General features: G+C 39.8%; 1 protein-coding gene across 3 annotated transcripts in view; it reads right to left on the bottom strand.

Annotated features, from left to right (window-relative positions):
* Positions 1-1,103: 1,103 nt before the first annotated feature.
* Positions 1,104-17,554, bottom strand: part of ROR2 (receptor tyrosine kinase like orphan receptor 2) — a 148,265-nt gene continuing 131,814 nt past the window's right edge. For all 3 annotated transcript variants that reach the window (XM_069879945.1, XM_069879946.1, XM_069879947.1), the window contains exons 5-9: positions 12,172-12,299; positions 8,555-8,869; positions 6,451-6,696; positions 4,606-4,808; positions 1,104-2,945 (exon numbers count right to left, since the gene is read on the bottom strand). In XM_069879945.1, the coding sequence (XP_069736046.1) occupies positions 1,503-2,945; positions 4,606-4,808; positions 6,451-6,696; positions 8,555-8,869; positions 12,172-12,299 (2,335 nt within the window). In that variant the 3' untranslated portion in view covers positions 1,104-1,502. The remainder of the gene's footprint in view (positions 2,946-4,605; positions 4,809-6,450; positions 6,697-8,554; positions 8,870-12,171; positions 12,300-17,554) is intronic.

Genomic DNA, 17,554 nt, shown 5'->3' on the forward strand with positions numbered 1-17,554 from the left:
GCTTCTATTACAGAAAGGGTCATGAAATGTATGGACCTGTCTGCATGTCTAACAAAATGAAACAGCATACAATAAAACTGCACCACATGTAAATATTGTAAATGGTTTAAGTTATAAAGTCATTCATTCAAAACTCCAAATATTTCAATGGAAAAAAGTATATAAAATGTAGTAAAACATAAATTACATTTAAAGGTTTGTACATGATTCATTCTGCAAATAGAAGCACAAAACCAGCACTTTGTACAGTATTGCTTATTTTGGTCTTCTAAAGTTCAAAGATCCGTTTTTGCTAAAAAGGCAGGAAAAAACATGGTTTCACATGCAATCCAGCAGTAATTGCAGTAAATCAAGTAAGTCTATAACCCCGTACAAACCCCAGCACTTCTGCAGTGCAGGAACATACATGTGGAGCCCTTTTCTATACTTGATAACCAACACGCAATTAAAGTTGGATTGTTAAGTTAGTGCACACCTACAATATCCCCTACAATATCCCCATTTTTGGTTAACAGTGTATTAAGGCTGCATGCTGCTGAAAATACACAGCAGAGTAGGAATACTTTCATCCACAAATGCAGTCAGATGATTTCATTTGGAAGCTTCTGTCACTGTCATTCATTGGGAATGATGAAAGAAAGCCATCCTCTCTCTTCTCACGTTATTCCACAGGATGATGTGGATGTTATGTGTGTTCAAAATCATTTGGATAAATTCATGGTGGAAAATTCCATCGAGGGCTATTAAACAGAAAAAAACTCCACTTCCGGCTTGGGAAGTCCCTATGTCACAAATTGCTGGAGGCTGGGGAAATACCCCAGGGAAATTCTACAAAGAAAATCGCCCTTGCAGTCTTCCCTGGGTAGACATTACCAACGAGACATGCTACTGGGCTGGACAGACCCATGGTCTGATTCAGCACAGCCAATTTTGTGTTCAGTTTCTGTATTTTTTCTGGTTCTTGTAATACATACACGGACCAGTATTCCCAACGTGTCATTTTTTCAGACTCAAAAAGCAAACAACAATCTCGTGTCCATTACTTCAAAGAGATAAATACTATAAACTAAGTTGTCCATCACGTCCAGGGCACTTCTTTATGCTCAGAGCAATTCTGCAACCATAGTTGGATTCCTTTTTGTGTTACTGGTTTAAGCATAATTCGCTAACATTAGAATCACATATCATGATATACATGATGTGCAATGTTACTCCGCAATTCGTTGCACAGCAACAGTACGTAACTGAAAAGCAGCTTCCCTCAAGAACTGCAGGACAGTAAAAGAGATTAAACCAAATAATTCTATACCATCATATTTGCAAAATCTGATGGTGGCAATGGTCAATAAACCTGGTGTACTATTACTGCTGCACTTTACATGGTTGTAGTTTTTTTGTTTTGTTTCTTTCAGTCAGAACAAAATCACTGCTATTAAGACTAATGATCTACAGTCTCCATGCATGGAAGTAATGTGAAATTCTTAGTAATGAGGCCAAATTCCTCAGGCTTCTGATTGAATTTCTGCTTCGTCCATTTGAAGTGTGTCATTATCACCCAGCAATTCTGTTTCAGGCACAGAGCCCTCCTCTTCCTCCTCCTCCTGGACAGGATTCTGAGCGATGTCTTCTGTTCCATTATGTGTGTCATCTGTGCCCTCTGAGAGCAGTGCAGCCCTGTCAGCCACTGATGCATTGGAAGGCGCTGTTGTTACGTAGCCTGTGCTGGTGGATCCACTCCCACTGTGGTGGGAGCCTGGTTTGGGAATGATCTGGGGAGGTATTTGTTGAGGAGCCATTTGCATTGGAATTTGGACGGGGTAAAAATTTGGCAAGTAAGCGCCATAGGCAGGCATTGGTTGGTAACCATTAACTGGAATGTAGAGCTGAGGAGGTGGGACCATCGGTCTCATCTGCCCTTTCATTTGTATGAACTGTGGTTGAGGAAAAGCTGGAGTTTTCTGCTTTGTTCCAATGTACCTAGCATTGCTGACATTGCTAACAGGGCTTGTGCTGAGAGAACTTGTCTGTGTAGTGTTGCTTGCCCCAGAGGTTTGCGCTGAGCTATTGTAATTAGAAAGGTTTCCCCATGTTCTTAGCCTGTTATGTATATCTTTAAATCTTGGTCTTCTGTTGGGAAATTCATTCCAACACTCCAACATCAAAGTGTACATCCATGTGGGACAGTCGTCAGGACATGGCAAAACCTGTCGGTTCCTGATCATCTCAATGACATCTTGGTTAGAATAACCACAGTAAGGCTGCAGGCCATAGCTGAAAACTTCCCACAACACAACTCCATATGACCATATATCCGAATCAACAGAAAACTTGCCATACATAATAGCCTCAGGGGACATCCACCGGATAGGAAGAAGGGAATTTCCCATTAGTTTGTAATAATCAGCAGCATACACTTCCCTGAAAAGACCTAAATCGGATATTTTCACGTTCAGCTTATCAAACACCAGTATATTTCTAGTGGCTAAGTCCTTGTGGACAACATGGTGGCTTGAAAGATATTCCATTCCTGCAGCTATCTGAGTCACGATGTGGAAAAAGTCTGCTGGTTCCAGAGTGGATTTTACTGTCTTGTCATCGTCAGTGCTGCCAACATCTGAATGGGGAGATCTCATCACCAAGAACTCATGGAGGTCACTGTGGGAACAGTAACTAAAGATCATGCTTATGGGTTGTTCCTTTGTCACTATTCCCAGCAAACAAACAATGTTTGGGTGCTGTAATCGTGACCTCATCATGGCCTCGTGTTTGAATTCTTCCCGAAGAGCCAGTTCTGCTTTGTCTTTAAGTGTCTTGATAGCAACAGCTTGTGTCTGTTCACCTGGTGCCGTACCAAAAAGATGCCCCTTGTAGACCTTGCCAAATCTCTCCTCTCCTAGTTCTTCCATAAAACGGACCGTGGACAGATTGATCTCTTTCAGTTTAGCCTGAAATGAAGTAAAAAAAGGTAAATCAATAAAAAATAAAAAAGTTTTCTAAATGGCAGGATTTCTTATTAAAGAAAAGTTCCCCATGATCATATGCTCCAAATGGAAGATAAATTGTGCCAAAATGACTTACCAACTTTTTTTTATCTACACTTCAGTATATTGATTTTACTGTTCACCTTGAAATGAGGTATACGGTTATCAGAAGTGTAAACTGAATTATCCTCAAGATGATGGGTATAACTATTTCTACAAAGAAGCGGCCGCATTTCTTGCACGCTAAATGAGTATCATTCAAAGTAAATCCGGTAAATGATGATGTTTATTAACCACAGCTGCACTTGCCTTGCAGATCTGCCCAGAGGTGCCCACTGGAGATCTGTCAGAAAAGCTGTGGGCACTGGCTGAGGAGGTGGCAGCCTTGGGGTGCACAGAAACATCCCCTATTGCAGGAGGAACAAAAGCCTCCCTCTCTCAGTTTTGCAGTAGCAGATACAGCCTTTCTCCTCCACTGCACTACAGAAACAGCTCCTGCCTATGGATCGACTGAGAAACCTTGTGCTACCTCTGATGAAGACAGAGGTGGAAGAGGAGCAGAAGGTACCTCTTTAGGTACCTCTCTGGTACCTAAAGGAAAAAGTGGCAAAACCAAAAAAAAACAAATTCCCAGAGCCTTCCTCCTGCTGCTGGCAGAGGAAGCAAGGAAGTTTGTCATGGTGATCAAATAGTCTTCATCAGAATGGGCTGGAGAGTCCCTGACCAAGCCTGAGGCAGGTGGTACAGCTTCACACGCAGGACAGCAGCAGGAAGGAGCAGAACAGATGGGAAAGGGGCTTTACCAGGTGATTTGGGAACAAGCTCTGATTTCAGTGGCCAAAAGGTTGTGGAATGGACCAGACAGTTTCCAGCACAGCTCAGATTCAGCTGTTAAACCAGTGTATTAACCAATAAAATCAATACAATTTGTTACAATTGGTAATATCCCACAAATATTCTACTATTTCCTGGAGAGATGTTGCCAATTGTTCCAAACTGAGTGTTGTTTTCTAGAGCTGGAATGCTGTAAATGCTGTGATTAAAAATTCAGCATTAGTTTTGCAAAGGATTTTAGCATGGAGATCAGTTAGTTGACCCAGAAAATTGTATGCAGGAGCTGAGGTCTGCAGACACAAGTTCAAAGCCATTTCGTCCTTTGCCATACACAGCCTTAGAAATATGTATACCCCAGCTCAGCTCCCTGCCCAGTGGTGGTTCACCATACCAGACGACTGAGTCAACAAATTAGACAAGAAACCCTACCAGACATCCTGCTTTAACAAAGCAAACTGGTTGTGTCATTACCAGGAGCAAAAATGAGCTGCAAGCTAAAGACTGGATCAGAAATAACATTTCCAGCGCCTGAGACAACAGGCAGAATGGGGATTGACAGATAAGGGCAAATGTCATAAAATACTTTGTCCTGAAAGTTGTTGTTTGAGGCCAGGATTTTTAGGTACAGATAGCAAGTATTAAGACCAGATTTTCACTGATGTAGATGGCCAGCACAGAATGAAAATTAGGTCTCTTCCAACATAGCTCAATTCAAACACTGGCAACATGAGACTCTGAAAAACACAACACTTTGAATATATGTGACCTAAGCAAATTCTGGAAAAAATACCTGTTTGTGTTGATTTATGAGTGGCATTTCCATGTCCTGGCTGGGAGATGCCATCAGTTGGCGGCGCTGTGGTGTAGCAGCAGATGCCTTCTGCTTGTTTCTGCACATGCAGACCAGGAAGAAAAGGCAGGCAATAACCAGAGGGATGGCTATGCTGGGAACCAGGATGTAGAGGATTCCCATTTTACTATTGTCATGTGGACCTGTCAGGCACAGAAATTTTCACTGTTTACAATAAATATTTTTAGTGCACTTCATAGTAAAGCAAAAACCAAACAACCAAGCAAAGAAACAATAGTATGATTATTAGTACTATATTTCAAAAAAAAGTTAACTCTTGCAGCTTGAAAACAGAAGACACATTACAATCTCCTCTTTCTCTGTAATTCTGCATTGAATACTTCAAAGGACTTTGAACAGACATAGGAACTAGCAGTATGGAGATAAAACTACAAGCCCCACACTTAATGTGTTGACTCTAAGAGTATGTGGTTTATTTCACCTTATTTTTGAGGTTTCTGGTTGTGGAAACCGCAGAACATAGACCAGAGTGCAACTGTATCTTGTTCAGGGGATAAGAAACAGGTGAGTACTCTTCATCACAGTATATATAAGGCAGTGAACTCAATATGATAAACCTCAGTACAACATTGCAGTCTGGCTTTCTCACTCAACTTCAGCCACTTCATCAGAACTTTGCACATTTTTTACCTCCACTGGTAAATAAAATAAATCTCACTTCTCACTGGCAAATACATTAGTTGTTTTATACTTAATAAAGTGCTTTTATGTTACATTAAGATTGACATGAAAAAGCCATCAATAAAAATAATAATATTTGTTCTGGAACCTTCTGCAACTTCTTTTTTCTTTACACTTACTGATTCTAGGAAAACATAGTGATGTCCAAAATATTCATTGGAACTGCCTGGGATGTTTTCTGCAACCTGTGGTTTTGCTATTTGTGGCTACTGCTTTCACCACAACCACATCCCAGTGTTATCTTTACACCATGTCACATGCAATGTAGAAATTTATTATAAACATCAAATCATATTACCATAAAAAAAGGGAAGTAACTAAGAAATCTTGGATCAATTTTGAGTACTCTTAAATATCCAAACAATCTCTAACAAAGCCCCTTTATGGCTTCCATGATACATTTGTTGCTGCACATGCTGCAGAAAACATGCTTTCTTCTTAATGAAGCACAATATTAAGCTGCTTTGTCGTGCCTGAAGACTGTCACCACTGTAACAGCTCTAGAGTGAAGGCTGTACGAATAGAGGGAAGTGAGTGGGACAATATTAAGCTCTGAGAGCTGTGTTTTCAGTTGAGTAGTGCAATGCCACTAGCAGATAGTGCAGTTTTTTTCTGATAAGATCATCTGTATCATGACATCTCTGCTTCTGCACTTCACATGGTTTCCTTCCAACCAAGCATGGTGCTGTACCTCCCTCTACAGGATCTGAAAATCCTTGCTGCCTGCAAGATGCCATATAGAGTGAAAGCGATATACCACTGAGTAGTGTCAGCAAACCAAACACATGCAGGTGAGAAGTATGTCAAGTCTGGCATTTGACAAGTTAGAATACAATCTGCAGTGGTATCATTAATTATTATTTCAGCTTAGGCACGCAATATGTAACAAAAAAGTGTCACAATATCTCAGTTACAAGCTCTGATCTCCAGAAAATATTAAACACCTACAACACAAAACAATGGTGACACATCACAGCAAGTGAAACGTCTTAAAGCATAATTCTGTTAAGTAAAAATAAGGAACATTCAAAATTCCACAAAATTCAGGACAGTAGTAGGGGAAAAAAGAAAGAGAATACATACTACAAGAAGGTATGTCACACAGTTCCATGCGTACGTTTTTATTCTTTGTAAAACACCAGGGCCCATCCATCTGACCTCCAGGATTTCGGCAATATGCATGTCCTCCACCTAGTTCTGGAAACTGTGCGCTTGTCAGATCATGGCTGTGGGGACTCTGGGAGTCCCAGAGTTGGCAAGTGTGGCCAGACTTGGTAATACTGACCGTCCCTCTGTAGTCTGCTCCAGAACCATTATAGCACTGATGATCTGCAACACAAGGTTTGACAAAGCATTGCAAATAGCAGAACAATCAAGGGCCAGCAAGATCAAAAGTGTTTTACTGCGTAGGCTATGTAAGCAAATAGTACTTGAAGGTACTTCAGGTACTTGACTGAAATTAAAGATGTGGGCTTTGAAATTTCAGTTCTGCAAGTATCTGTACATTTTGGCCAGGAGTGTCTCAGCTCTGTGACTATGGAGTAGTGAGGGGTGGCAGAGTGTTGCTGGCTTCCCTTCTCGCATGTCTGCCCCTACTCCGGCTCCATCCTTGCCTTTTTTTATTTCTTATAATCTTCCTGTCTTCCTTACATTGATAACTTCCTAGAGAAATTAGTGTGGCATTTTCTAAGGCCTCTTGCCAATTTTTCCTTCTTTTCCTCTTTAGAAAGAAGGATTTCAGGGTTTTCTTCTCCTTAAATATATTAATTTCAAATCTGCTGAACTCTTTATTTTTCTGCTATCATCTCTTCGTACTTTTGAGTGTTTCTCTCATATGTATCACATGAATGAATAATGCTTTTTTCTGTAAGTCTGCAACATCACCTTCTCCATTTCACAAGTCTCCAACAGAGCCCTTGCAAACTCACTTCTCTCAAAGCCCTTGCTTCTCACTCCAGAGTCTTCATGCGGTGAGTGTTCCACCAGAGGGAGCCCTGCTAGCTCCAAGGATGGAGGACAACATTGCCAGTATTTTGGTTGCTTTTATCCTCCTTCCTGTTTACTTGGTACTTGTCCCCTGTCTATTTGTCTCTGTCATCATTACCTCCCGCCAGGGGAGGTTTAGGCTGGACATTAGGAAAAAATTTTTCACAGAAAGGGTCATTGGGCACTGGAACAGGCTGCCCAGGGAGGTGGTTGATTCACCTTCCCTGGAGGCGTTTAAGGCACAGGTGGACGAGGTGCTGAGGGGCATGGTTTAGTGTTTGATAGGAATGGTTGGACTCGATGATCCGGTGGGTCTTTTCCAACCTGGTGATTCTATGATTCTATGATTCTATTTCTGCTTCTCAGCTACACTAGCTTATTGCCTTACTTGCACACATATAGTCTTCCATGCCCACGATTATGCCATAAACCCTGCTCCTAACTGTGGGTTCAGACAACGGATGCTCAGAATAATCTTACTACACTTTAAACTTCAAACATCTTTAGCGTCCTAGGCTTCCTTGCTGAACATTTTAGGGGGTGATGATTAATTGCTAGGAGACAGAATAAGCATAAAAATTCTCAGGACATAATTACTGACATGGAAATTTCCTTCCATTCTTGGATGCAAATATAAATTCATGGAAGTGAGATCAGTGTTTTCACCCATCCTGTGTGCGTGAATACTCCATGCTCCTTTTACAGGATTAATATTCTTGTAGTTTTCCATATAGAACGAATGCACTTTAGATGTTTAATTTCTGAACGGATTTTTCTCCACTGAAGTTTCCACAGCCTATCTGAGGTTTACTGATAAGTAAACAGAACTCACAAACAGCTTTATGGGGGACTCATCCAGAAAGGCAAGGATGGTGCCAGAGGTGAGCCAGACGTGTTGGAAGGGAAGCCTGCAACACTGCTGCCCCTCGCAAATTGGAGTCAAATAGGTTGTGTGAGAATAGAGTTTTGTAGTGCAGGGTGGTAGATATGATCCTTTCCAGTACTGAGCAGCATACTTTGGAATTCCCCCCCATCCTAACTATACCTTACAACAGTGCAAGAATATGGTCAGTATTAACATGATAAAAAGCAGTAGCATCCAGTATAGCAGCACTTTCTTCATAAAAATGCTTTTTCTCAGACCCAACTTGAGGAAGCAATAAATCCTACTTTTTCCCAGTGATGAAACACCCAAACTTACATCGGCTGAGTCTCTCCACCGGGATCCCGATCCTTATGCAGCTGGCAGCTTCCAAGGTGTCAGGTTTTGGGAGATCCTCACACTTAGGCAACTGTAGCTGCATCAATATGAGGGGGTTTGACCTAGCTATGTTGTACTCCTGCCTACAGAGGTCGTTCTCCAGAACTTCACATTCATCCCGGCACAGCTCCCGTGGCTTAGGATTCCGGGAGCGCTCGTCACACAGTGGAAACACAAAGTGGCAGAAGGATGGTATAGCAAACTGTGAGCACTGATCAGATAAATGTGTAGAAGTGCCAATCATAGTAAATGCAGCTGGAAAGGAACAAAAATAATACTTAAGTATTAATCATGAAAAGTATGAGAAACAATATAATTTCCATGTCATATGCATTTTAGAACCTTCATCCTTTCTTTAGGGTCTGAAAGCCTACTGAGCAGCAGCGAAATGCGGTCATTTCTGCTGTAAAAGACAGTTGACAATTTCAGACAGTAAACCCAGCATCTCAGTGTTCCTCTGATGTCTGCACAGAGCTTGTAGTGCATCAGTTCTTAGTAAGTTACCAAGGTGACTAGCATTGAGCCAACTTTTGGCACTTGACTAATATTAACTCGAAAGGATAAAGAGCAAAGGCAAGAAACACTGCAAGGATGTTGACATGTATTTCCAAAGTTCCCAATCAGGGAATATCTGAATGAGGATCACTTACCTTTTTCCTTTTGTAGACATTTTGACCGAGAAACAAGACAAATGTTTTTTAACAAAATGGGTTTTGCCTCTTTACAGGCAAAAGGAAGTGTGGCATAGGTATTTGGGGAGATACTGCTATTAATAGACTAATAGATACTGCTATTAATAGACTAATAGAGAAGCCTAACAGGCAGTGGCTGTGAGAAAAATCAATGTAATCAGTCTTAGCATATTGACCACATTAAGGTGAATGTCATAATGAATTAGGAGCTTAATCCTCCCCTTCAGCTCTCAGTATCTACACACTGAGTATCTACAGTATCTACACATTTATCTGAGAGTTCTCTTGAATATTGTAAAGAAAAGACAAACATGCATGTGCATTGTGTATCTAGGGATAAATCAAGCTTTAGATGTAGCTTTAAACGTAGGAATGTTTCCCATGCTGGAAACTATCACTTGTGAGTGAGGCTCACTAGACTGCACGTTGCACCAGTGCACTGTTAAAAGAAAGGAAATGAGCAGTTCAAGTCATTCAGCAGTCTATTTGCTACTTACAAAACAAATTCTTCCCCCTCGTCCACCTCTCTCCTTTCAACCACCTACTTCCTGCTGCCACTTACTGTCAGTCTCCTGACTCTTCCTAAATACCACAGATGTAGCAAGCAGCCCCTACTCCAGCCTTCTGTACTGCTTACACTTTTGCTTATTCTAATGCAGGGATATTAACACAGAAATATAACCATTTATCAGTCATGTAGGGAACACTCCATGAAGGCATGGTATCAGGCCTCAAATGACAGCTGTGATATGTGCTTGTCCTGAACACAAACAGGAAAAAATCAAACCTAAAAGAGTGAAGCAGTCCCTGTTGGGTATTTGAAACATCACACTAATTCCTGTGAAAGTGTTGCAGAATTTAGATTAGCATACGCAGAGTGCACGACTCACAATCCTGTCCTTATTTTGATGGAAGGCGCAAAAGCCAGCAGGACTGTGTAGTGGCATCTAAGAGGACTATTTTTTGTTATTAAACAGATACTAAACAGCACAGCAAAGACATTGCTAGCCACCCATAACCACAGGCAAGGGGTCAGGGCCATATGCTCTTTATTGCTGGCCTTCCAGTCTTTCAAGTCATGCCTCAATCTTTTCTCCAGAAACGTCCCTCTTTTTAAATATAAGACTGCAATTCTCACCTCATGGATTCCTCATGGATGTTGCCTGTAACCTTGTTAAATATTCTGGGCATTGGCAGTAGGTGTCCCTGTTTCTCAGATGCAGCCTCCCCTGAACCCTTTATAGCTCCAAGTACAGGGTCTAAAAACTGTGCTTAGGAAGTATGGGCAAAAGTATAAGCCGAATTTCAGCAGCAATTACATAGTAGATTTTTTTTTTTTCATTTAACAGGTCACGGCAGTTTCCAAAATACTCTGTCATTAGGGCAGGGAACACCCAGGCTTGCAAAACTGGTTTTACATATTACACGACTAGTAAGAATCAAGTACGCTGTGAAATCCTCAGGGTTATTTCACATCCTTTAGATGCATATAGTTTGAAAATGCCATATTTTTAATATATTATCATTGCTGCCTACCTAGGTACTGGGAAGTTCTACATGCTGGCTCACAAATTTTTTCTAAAAAAGAACGTTCCATCAGAAATTCTTTACAACTCCAGGACAGAGAGATTCAGCCCCTGGAGGTATTACAGATCCAGGAGCCAGGTCATGAATGTCAGTGTTGTATATTCCAGAAATAAGTATAACTTGATTTATAAACATTTTCTGGAAGGTATCACTTTTTTTTTTTTTAAAAGGGCATTATGAATCCAATTCACAGAGTTACAAATTTAATAATGTCAGATAGATTGAACATTTCTGTATTGCTGAAAACTATCCAAATATAACAGAGGTTATGTCATAGAAAAAAATTGCCTCAACAGTATGTACTGATTAATGACATAAAGTTAAAAGTACATGGAGTCATAACAGAGTGCAGGAGAAAAGAGGGAGGGGAATGATTTGTAACAGCACAAGTAAAGGACTTGAACTTCGCCAGTCCCAGGAATCTGATCACCATCTCAAGAAGATAAAAACACCTGACCTGGATTTCTGGCTTGAAAATAAGCCTTTAAGGTAATATCATTAAGGAGACATAGCTGACAAGTGAAGTCAAGCTCCTTTTGGCAACTAGATATGTTAAAATTGCAGACTTGGTTAGCCATTTCTGGCCAGGTGCAAACAAGCTCCTGTTGGACTGACTTAATTTGCTGTATATTATAATAAATAGTTTGTTCCATTCCATGGATTCATTTGCTGGGTCTGCTTGTGTACATCAGAGTCACAGCCACTAATTTCAGCTAACTGAGGTCCAGCAATGAAAAAAGAAACCCCTCATTGATGTACAGAACATTAGGAGCCATTAAGGCTCCACATGCAGGGCCAGGCCATATGAAAGTTGACTCTAGTTTTATATAAATCAATGTGAAATCCAGACTGACAGAAATACGCAGTAAGGGAGGAAACACAGGGGAAATCCACCATATAGTTTTCAAGAAAGTAAAAAAAAAAAAAAAATAGATTTATTACATCTCGAGTTGATTATTTAAAAAAATCTTCTATTTGACTCCATCCTATTCAAAAAGGTCCAGTGTAAACTACAGCTGTTAAAAAGTCAATGCTCTGACATTTTACTTAAGGATATGGAAAAAGTTTCCATACATGATGGCAGAAGTTAATCTTCCTCAATCTAAATTTTGCTAACCACACATGTAAGAACCTGGCTCACATCCTATAAACCTTAACATAAGGATATTTTTGTCACTAGCCAATAAAACTGAAATCCAAGGTTGATAACACAATATCTGAATTAGATACTTTCACAAACGTTTTTTCGCATTAGTACAGATATATAAAAAAGCTTACCAGTAATTCGGTTTTCAATTTCCCCTTGCATCTGGAGAGAGTCCACATAAATAGTCCTGTTTCCAATGATTCGTGCACATGCAATTCCCCTGTATGGCTGACAGAACCCATCTTCACGGTAATCTTCTCTGTAAAAGACAGATTAGGATTTTATGAGCAGAAGTCTATCCATCCCCAGTGAATTTTTACAAAACACATTCTTACAAAAGAAGAAAATTCAACAAAACTGTAAATCTGAAATTGTTCTATTTCCCCTGGTGCAGCTTTGTCCTCCAACTCTCTTCACACTACCACAGAAGCATTAGTGAGGCACAATGCAAATAGCTAATTGGAGAAAAAAGTAAACCAAACCCCAAGATTAATTAAAAAATCGTATGCTAATAGTAACAGTATTTAACAGATGAGTCTGCTAAAAAGCTGTTAGACTAAGACAGAAACACAGACTTTGTTACACATCCCCATGCATTTTTGGAATCTAGTTGCACCCAGTACAATTGCATCAAACTGCACCCAGGCTAACAGCCGGTTCTCTTCTCCCACCTCTTTCTCCTTTTCTTCAGCAGAGCAGCAGAAGAGACTTTGCCAAGCTCAAAGTAAAACACAGAATAACTTTGAGCTCTGAATTAGGTAAACAGAATGAAAAGTAATCAAGTTCTTAAGTTCTTTTTCTCATCTCTCTAGTCATAGTCAATGACAAATTCTCCTTCCAACATGTACTTTAATACATTTTTCAATTCAATGAGGTTAAGGGCCACATTCTACTCCATTACATCAACAAAAATATTTTGGTGTAAAAGACTGTCATTCAACACATTATCCTGAAAGCCTCAGTAAATAATACAGAGCTCATCTGTAGATCATGATCGTCTTGAGCACTGAAAAGAGGCTTCGGAGTGAGAGCGACCTCAAAGCTAATATCCAGTATCCTGTGTATTTCCTCCGGCATGGCACAACCTCTATGCTACGATTCACTAGCCTGATGGATGCACATCATGTCAACCTCTGCACAATGGACCAAAACCAGAGTATAACATAAACTAGAAAACCAGACTCTAGAGCAATCCTAGGACACTCAAAAGCTTAATCAGTTTCTGTAATCACACAGTCAGTTTAAAAGTCTGAGGTAGCTCTCCCACACCACCGATTTTCAAAGTATTACTTCAATACTCTTCTGCACTTTGTACTATATCATCTTTGGAGATCAATACTTGTTTAGGTCACCCATGTTTCCACTTCTCTTATAAAAAGTTTTCAGCCTTCCTTAGCATGCTACATAAGCAGGACAAAACTGTTAGTGAATACACGTAAAACCACATCACTTCAGTTGGGCCAAATCGGCATGAAAACCTGCTGCCTGACAAAAGCTAGCTGTGATGAGCACATCACCCAAAACCTGTGCAGTGCCGAGAACATCCCGTTATTTATGGTATCTTATTCTGTCTAAGAAACCTTTTTTGAATTTTCCTCTGCTGCATCTCCCTGGTAAAACACATCTCTTCAGGGAAATGTTACCACTATTTCTTAAAGTATAAACTCTTTGGCAGTGGGTGGTTGGGCAGGACTGTCCATACAGTGTAGCCAAAAGCTGGAACTGCTGATAACCACTCAAGCAGCGTCTCTCTCCCTTTCCTCCCAGAAAGACAATGACTTAAGTGGACCCAATCCATCACACCGCTGTTAGATAAACCATGGTGATATGATGTGTCTCATGCAGTTGTTGCCCAGAACTGATCTCTAAGTTTGTTAAATATTCACAAAGCAACCTTTTGTCTATACACTCCAAAACAAGTTCTGTTTCCACAAGGATACCTAAGTTTCTTATTATGGTGGATGAAGTAATGGAAGACTCTTACCAGATCAACTAATTCCTGCAGTGAAATTATTTCACTCTCATAACAAACCCTCTAGTTTTGCAACAACTGCATCATGCCTGAAGGGATAAAAATATCAAAGCATTTTGTTTGTACCTGTTTAATGATCCTTGACCACCTCAGTAGGAGGTCAGCAATTCCTATAAGGAGCTGAATGAATACGAAATCGCGATCTGACCTCCCTCTCAAGGGTAAATTCATACCCATATCTTGCAGATCAAAGTCTGCAATCTATCTAGCTGAAACTGCACCTCACACTTACAACTCTCAATGCAGGGCTCTCTTGCCAATACAAAAGAAAAAAAAAACCAAACCCCCAAATCCATGAAAACCAGCACTTCAGTGAGTTTGGTGACAAAAGCAGTGTGATCTCTTACTTAGCTCAGTTTATTTATTTCTGTCAAGAACTTCTAAATACAGCATAGATGCTATATATACACACATATGCTCCCCTCTCCCATGTTATAGTCAACCAACGATTAAACTAGACTGGATATCACAGAATCACAGAATAACCAGGTTGGAAGAGACCCACCGGATCACCGAGTCCAACCGTTCCCATCAAACACTAAACCATATCCCTCAGCACCTCATCCACCCATGCCTTAAACACCTCCAGGGAAGGTGACTCAACCACCTCCCTGGGCAGCCTGTTCCAGTGCCCAATGACCATCACCATGGATGCATGCAGAAGTAAATAGTAACTTGATGTCAGACACTGGACAGAAGCCGGGCTATTATTCTGCACACATTTTTGTCAGGTTAGGCAACTCAGTGAATATAGTTTGATTAGTACTAGTGATCAAGGGGATAAAATTACATTAGTGTTTTTAGGAAAACAGCTGATTTCAACAAAGTTGCAGAAGTGGCAACACTTAGAATCTCTCCTTACTGATTAATCTTTCCCTTGGCTACATGTACACACAGCACATGGCAAAACATCCGCAGCAAAAAGCAAGCACAGCACAGGAGTGGCGTCATGCTTCATTCAAACAGGAGTCTTTGGAATCATGTGTGGCTTTGATTTGTGCTCCAAACCATATGCCAGCGATTTAGTTGCTGATCAGAGCAAGAGTTAAAAGCTGTTGAAAATACGCAGACAAACTGACTCTTCAATTTCCTGCTGCTTGAGCTATAAAGTCTACTCTGATCAAGAAACCTGGTAAAAGCAGAAATCTGACTCTGCAAGAGGAATCTAGAGAAGTCCAATTCGTTCCACTTGCAGAAATCTTACGAGCTAACTGCCATAGGTACTTTTCTACCTTTGTTCTTTATTGTTTCTTTCTGAATGTTTCAAGATGTCATTATCTTTCCTCACTAATGATTTTCTTCCATTTTCATGTAACTATTATATACATATATACAAAACAAAAAACAGAGTTGGGAACATGCTAAGTGTTGACCTCCTTTTTTCACCTTTGCTAGAGGAAAGTCTCAGAGACAGTACAGCTGGAACATGAAACTTCTCATCACACAGATAAGAGTGGAGGTAAGGTATATTCTCCTACCGAGAGAACTCTCCTCCCAGCTACTTGTCAGATGTTTGACCAGAATTTGGATTTAAAAATAAAATCATAACGAATCTGACTAAACAGACCCTCTATTCCTAAAACCCCAACTTCCACTTCTTAGGATGAATGCCATTAGCTTTCCAGGCCTATAAGGTAATCTTCTACCAGGACAATAAAGTTAAGAACTACATTTTCAAGTAAAAAGTCAAAGCAGAATAACCTTTTATTTTGCACATGCACAAGTAGAACACTGATACTATTTCAGTGTATAACATGCGCTGCGTATAGGTTTGACCAGGCTTACAAGTCTGAAAACTTCTTGAAGAAGCAACCACTCATAAGATGTTTACAAGTTTCTTAACACATAAATGCTGTACCATCTGATTAAGTACAGTCTGCCTTCAGGTTTGTGGGAAGAAGTCTGTATGACATGTAGAATTAACCAAACAAGAAATGCAGTAGAAAGATGCAGGTTCAGTGTTATGTTGCCAGTTAAATCTCCTCCCACTGACAGAAACTGTTACTCCCAGAGACATCTGGGTATATAAAGGAAGCAATGGAAGATCCAGATGCCTCCAAATAGCAATAAAACCCAGCATGCATGAACAGGAATCTCTCTAGACGGTGATCAGGCAAAATAGCCATAAGGTAAATATTTCCTCTGCAAGTATATGGAGAGATTTCTAGGCATACTGCATGTGCTGCGGAAAACATAACAAACATTGTCACTTCCATCCTTGCATTAACCACTACTTTAATTTCACATGTGACACAGAAAGAAAACCAATCAAAACACTACAAAAGAAAATACCTAGTGAACAAAGAGGCTTTTCTTAACAAGAAATCTAAAATACTGAAAGAATACAGCTAGGCACGATACACTATATGATATGTATGTAACATAATCTATTCTATGCAACAGTCACAGTTTAACAATCCGGAGAGGATCTGAAATGAAAAAGTCCCAGTCGTGGAAACTCTATTCAATACTAAGATCACCTTGGGAAGTACCTAGGTCTAATGAGAGCGTTCAGTATGTATTTGTTGCCCCTGAAAACATAGTAAGTGCAGATCTAGTGGTTTTGCTGAAAAATAAAGAGAAAATACAGGAGGGTATAACAATCTCTATCAAGGGTTCATGAAAGCAGTTCTGAAAGTGAAGTTGAGAGATGCTAGATATTTATTTGCTAGTAAGATACCTCATCTGGTTGCATTCTACAAACTTAATTTGCAAAGACAATAAAAACTTTTAAGTTAAATCTACTTTCTTGGAAATAGAACATTGTGCATCGGCCATAGAAAGAAACTCAGAAATCCTCTAGAACACTAAGAAAGAAAAACTTTTTACTGAATACAATAAAATGCCCAACTAATTTAATATACCCCACCAACAGACCTTTGTAATGAAATTAACAAAAATGTAATTTAAACTTATAATTTGAGAACAATTTATTTTAATTATTCAAACAATAAATTTATAAGTTATTTGGAGGGATATGTCCTCAGCCTACACTTTACCAAAGTACGTAATATGAAGCCAACTCACAGACTATAACAGGATATTCCAGAGGTTAGTTTTTTAAAAGATAGTAGAAACTTTGTTACAGTAGTTTCCCACAAGCAAACTAAATGAAGTTAAAATCTCCTATAAATTTTTGCACAACAAAAAACAAACTTGAAGTTTTGACCTTCTTTCATATCACCAAGGGATTAAACAGCTTTTAATTAAAAACTGTTAAATATTAAGAGAGGTCATTGGGACTCCCCTTCATATTCCACTATAAGTGGAATGCCAAAGCAAGGAAAAAGTCACAGAAAACCACAGTTTGACAGTGACAGCTGATGGAAAGGAAAAATTATTTAAACCATCCTATTTGCTAAGGGTAAAAAATAAATTGGGTATACAGTCACTCATTTTGTAGGTAAGTCTCAGAGTTTTTAATAGCTACAGCTTGAAAACTAATGGCAGAAGCCATGTAAAGAGGATGATTTATAACTGAC

This window comes from Phaenicophaeus curvirostris, chromosome Z (assembly GCF_032191515.1).
Source record: "Phaenicophaeus curvirostris isolate KB17595 chromosome Z, BPBGC_Pcur_1.0, whole genome shotgun sequence".
Lineage (NCBI taxonomy): Eukaryota > Metazoa > Chordata > Aves > Cuculiformes > Cuculidae > Phaenicophaeus > Phaenicophaeus curvirostris.